The sequence below is a fragment of the Gavialis gangeticus genome, unplaced genomic scaffold (genome assembly GCF_001723915.1).
Source record: "Gavialis gangeticus isolate Ggan-Ray unplaced genomic scaffold, GavGan_comp1, whole genome shotgun sequence".
Taxonomy (NCBI): Eukaryota; Metazoa; Chordata; order Crocodylia; family Gavialidae; genus Gavialis; species Gavialis gangeticus.
Window position 1 is genome coordinate 25,024,275 of NW_017729025.1, and position 5,306 is coordinate 25,029,580.

Here is a 5,306-nt window from a genome sequence, read left to right on the forward strand (position 1 = left end):
CCCCCCCCCCCCCCCATTTCCATGTCACCAACTTGTATACATTCCATCTCAATTTTTTGGCTCATTTATCCTTAGAATACATTGGCAAAAGTCTTACTATAGACAATTTCAGCCTGTTTTACAGACTAAGTTTCAAGACTCTACTGAACTCCCTTGATGCCATAGTCACTCTCATTGCTAATATTCCTACCTGATGAGAAAATGAGCTACCATAAAGTGGCTGAAGAAAGCATGATTGATTATGAGATGATATGAAATAACATTTTCTCATTAGTAAACATTTTTGGCAGCTTTTATGATGTCCTTATGATATCCTTAGGATGAGAAATGAAGGATCGTCTTCAGTTAAAATGGTAAGAGGATTTAGAAAACCAGAGAAAAATTGAAATTGGTTAGGGTACTTGGCAAAAATGCCAACATTTCCCTTTCAGCTATATGGTGAGAGATCTATAGTCTCTTGAAACAGTGTTAATGACCCACCTCATCAATCTTCAATTTTATGTATTGCCAGAATTTACCATAAATAAGTTCAGTTACCAGCTGTTTGGGTTTGACTTTGCTCTGTTGAAGAATTAAGTGCTAGATAGTAGAGGAATGGTATTAACCTCCTCTGTGTGAGTTACTACATACCCCATACATGAAGCAAGTAAATGTTCTGCGAACAGATGATTCTGTTTACTCTGTTAGTTTGTACGGGTATCTTGTCAGCATCAGAAATGTATAAATAAGAATTTTGATTTGAAGTTTTGTAGTGTATCAAAACACTTTAATTTCTTTTCATGTATAGGGACATAAAGCCTGACAATGTTCTTTTGGACATGAATGGTCATATACGGCTGGCAGACTTTGGATCCTGTTTGAAGATGAGTGAAGATGGCACTGTATGTAAAACATATCTGAGCTGGATATTACTTAGGGGTTTTTAGATGTATGAGAGAGCTCTTAAACCTTATAATAATAGAGCGGTAAAGGGATATCTTCAAAATGTATACATTTTAATATGCATTTAGAATGTATTTTATATTTTAAAGATTGCTTTTAAAGTATATATACTGTACATTAGATGTACTCAGCCATCCTTTGTTCTCTCCCACTATTACCATTTATAAGAAATTGAATACCTGTGGACTATTTGAAAAGGAGAAGTATGGACGTTTGTGATTCTGGCCAGTGAATCTGATGACAAGCTTTAGGGATTCCATATTGATTGGCTTCTTGCATAATTTTCTGTGTTAACTAAACTGGGAAAACAGAGAAAAAGGATTCAAGAGTTGTCCCCTGCTGATAGTCAAAAGATCTGCAGGCTCCCCAGCTGTGAGTCAGTCTGTTTTAATGGCCAAGGTTGTCACCAACTTGAAACATCAATCCAGATGGAGCCATGGGTGTTAATCAAGCTGGGCACCATCTACAAATTTAACTACATAGATCCCCAGCAAGCCTGTAGCTCCGAAGTAGTAACTCTGAACCTGTCAGAGCTGTTTTTACACCAAGTCAGAACCCATGTGTCCACCCCTTCTACTCTGCCCCTCTGTTGCTTCAGCCCACAGTAATCTGTGAGAACCTCTAAGCAAAGAAAACCATTAGGGTATTGCAATTGGCAGTCTTGTACACTGAAAACTGAGTATCACTATTACAAATGCCATATAATTCCCCTCTGTTATTTAGCACAAGTTCTGTGGTGTATTATGTACCCTGTGAATTACTCATGCCAGAAGTCAAATTATCCATTGACAAAATTTGTAATTTGTACTTTTAAGGTACAGTCTTCAGTGGCAGTGGGTACACCTGACTACATCTCCCCAGAGATATTGCAAGCGATGGAGGATGGGATGGGCAAATATGGACCAGAATGTGACTGGTGGTCTCTAGGTGTCTGCATGTATGAAATGCTGTATGGAGAAACTCCCTTTTATGCTGAATCCTTAGTGGAAACCTATGGGAAGATTATGAATCATGAAGTAAGTTATACAATCAAGACATACGTAGTCAATAAAATTGTATTCTTTTGCAGACACAAATACCCTCCAAAGAAAACGGGGGTTTTGAGTGACAGCAATTTTGTTATTCCATAAAATGTTTCTGATTAAAAAATTAACATTAAATTTTGTAGATGTTATTGGTTTTTGTCTTTTAAGAATTGATTGATTTTTCAGGGGTGTAGGTTGTAGCCGTGTTAGTCTAAGGACATGGGAAAACAAGGTTCTTTGCATGAATCTGATATCAGATTCACGCAAAAATTAATTATTCTGCATTTGTGGAAATGGAAAAACGTTGCTTTCCTGTCATATTTTGAGACTGGTCATGGAAAAAAAGGTTCATTGTCTCTCTAAAGGCAATCACCTTGTTTGTAGGGCACACTATAAAAAGTTTCCTCCATGCTCTGTAGGAACAGTTAAGATGTTATTTACACAGCTGTACATAGATAATCTGGGCAAATAAGGAAGTAAGAGAAACAAGCAGTGTTCACTCAAGTTTAGTTAGGGGTATGATTTTTGGCCAGTGTAAAAATACAGCATTGATAGGGAATTTTTTATTTGTGAGCTAGTTGTATTTTAAGCAGCAGTGTGAAGCTAAACTTTCTGCTGATGTCCTTTTGAAGACGGTATGTAGAAGATGATGGATCTTGGGTAGATATATACAAGGTAATGTGGAAGTCCAAGATGGCACAGTTAGCATGGTTTTAATAACAATACTCTCAGCTAGATGGGCATAAGGATGCTCAAGACTTACATGTTCTAGAATATAAATATGCTCTCTTCATAACTGAGGCAAAAAGAATAGAAATTATCCTTGATGGATATAGCCAATGAGTATACTTTAATTTGTTTTTAAAACATTACTGTTGAGCATATATTTTTTTGGAAGGTGCCATATCCTGACTGACTTGAGGGAAGTCATCTGATCTGTTTTGTTTTAGATTTTTGTCATGTCCACACCATAAGCTGCCTTTGTAGTTTCACTTGTCTTGTTGGTTTTGATGATACATTTATCAACAAAACAAATAAGACTGTTTCATTTTCAAATGGAAATCTCAGCTTGAAATCTGTTTGGTTAAGTCCAGCTGAGTCTTGTATTCCTCTGATAGCTTTAGTACTACAATATCACCTTCTGATTTGGGGCAACAGGATGACTGTACATAGAACAATAAGCTCACCTGTTTGCAAAGGAGTTTCAAGTACATAAATATAGCCAAAGATAGCAAAATACTTTCTTTCATGTTTAGTAACTTCACATGTTAATTGTAAATAGCTAGCTTGCATTGCATGAGGTTGTTGCCTATAATGCCATATTTTAATCTGCCTAATACAGCTGATTACAGTAGTGAAAAAAACATTACTTGAAGACCTAGCATGCGTTTTATACTGATGTCAAAGAAACTAAAATATTTCTTGACAGAAGTACTTCTGAATTATATGACTTACTGTTTAAGTACTTTTGTTTATGTATTTTGGAACCAAAAATATCTTCGGTAAGATATTTTGGTAAATAACATACAAAGCAAATAAAGCAAAGCAAATAAAACTTGACTTAAAGATCTCAATGCTGAACTTTGACTTTTGAGTAACTTTACTTTCCTACCCATCTCAACAACAAAAATTATCTAAGTGAAGCCAGTTTAAATCAAAGTCTGAAAGATCTGAATCTGAATTAATACCTTCAAAGGTTTTAATGATTAGCATATCACATTTCAAAGTGAAACTCTTCCTTTTTGAAAAAATATTGCTGTTATGAAGACACCTATTATCTGCTTATAAGATGCCTTAAATTTTGTAGAACCATAAAATATTGCATGATCCCGTATGAGATATTGTGTGTGGGGGGAGGGGTCCCTGAAGGTTTGTTTTGTTGATTTCTTTTTTTTTTTTAATGGGGGGTGGGGGGTCATAATTTAAGATATCATATAATCGAAAATGTTCACACAGTTGGAGTAAGTTAGACAGATACAGTTCTAGGAACTTGATCTCTCCACTGCTCTGAAGACTAGTAAGCATGTTTTCGCATCCAATAGAAACATAAAGGGGCTGATCCTCAACCAGTTAATGCATCTACTAATAGGAATCTGGTCTCAACTCCTTGTATCCTTCTGATTATATGCCATACAGAATCAAAAAAACCTTTTTTTTTAAGTTTCCTTTCTTTTAAAAGCTTCAGGTAATATGTTTAAACTAATTCATGAAGATATAAAACAGAGGAGAAATAGGTAATATTTATTATTAGTTAGTTAGCGTTTTAAAATCAGCAGCCATTCTATTTAACTTGATCCAAGCAAATACTTCTGCTGCTTACAAGACTTGAAAGCAATAACTGTGACTGTTCATGTCTAGTTAAATTTCTCTAGTCTAGTACTTTTTTATTAAATTGTGTTTTTTTTAAATCTTTTTTTTCTTTACTTAATTTTTTAATATAAAATTCTCAAATTGTTTGTTTTATTTTTCCTAGGAACGATTTCAGTTTCCATCCCATGTTACAGATGTGTCCGAAGAAGCAAAAGACCTTATTCAGCGGCTTATCTGCAGTCGGGAACGTAGACTAGGACAAAATGGAATTGAGGATTTCAAGTCTCATGCATTTTTTGAGGGACTCAATTGGGATAATATCCGGAACCTAGAAGCACCTTATATTCCAGAAGTTAGCAGTCCTTCTGACACCTCCAACTTTGATGTAGATGATGATGTGTTAAGGAATCCAGTGAGTTTCTTATTTAAACATTACTGCAGTGTTTTGTTTTATACAAGGTAATAGTAATCTGTTAAAAATGAACAAACTTGTTTCTAGTTTGTTTTTAATAAACTGAGTTGTTAAAATATGACATTTGATTAAGTATGTGAAAAATAAAGCTAGGATATTAAATCTTACTATTTGATCATATCATATAATGGGTAAAGGAATCCACCCCAGAATACTGAGTTCCTTAAAACTGTTCTAGAGGCCTTGAACTGATAGTTAAAAGTAGAGCTGATCAGAGAAACTTCAGTAAATTCACATATTGTTAGACTGTGTTGTTCTGTCTGAGACCACATACAGGCATTTGGTTTCTCCTGAGTGTCTGCTCTCCCAGTAGCAGTCACAAGTGTGCAGATGTTCAGAATTTTTCTCTCACAGTAAAAATGCCTGCTTCAGGGGAAAAAAAAACCTGGAAGCAACCAGGGACAGTTAAATCACTCCCAGGAGAGTTTCTCCTGGAAGATAAAATGTCTGTCTGTACATGTTCTCATCTGAGAGAAGCCACGACACACTGCTCCTGGAGTGCTTTGCTCCCATTCATCCTTTTCCCTCCCCTTCCTGGCCCGCCCCCGCCCCCGCCC

At 35.7% G+C, this 5,306-nt stretch overlaps 1 protein-coding gene across 3 annotated transcripts in view; it reads left to right on the forward strand.

Annotated features, from left to right (window-relative positions):
• Positions 1–5,306, forward strand: part of CDC42BPB (CDC42 binding protein kinase beta) — a 166,900-nt gene that overhangs the window by 99,393 nt on the left and 62,201 nt on the right. For all 3 annotated transcript variants that reach the window (XM_019518528.1, XM_019518529.1, XM_019518530.1), the window contains exons 7-9: positions 788–881; positions 1,758–1,958; positions 4,441–4,689. In XM_019518528.1, coding sequence (XP_019374073.1) covers positions 788–881; positions 1,758–1,958; positions 4,441–4,689 — 544 coding nt within the window. The remainder of the gene's footprint in view (positions 1–787; positions 882–1,757; positions 1,959–4,440; positions 4,690–5,306) is intronic.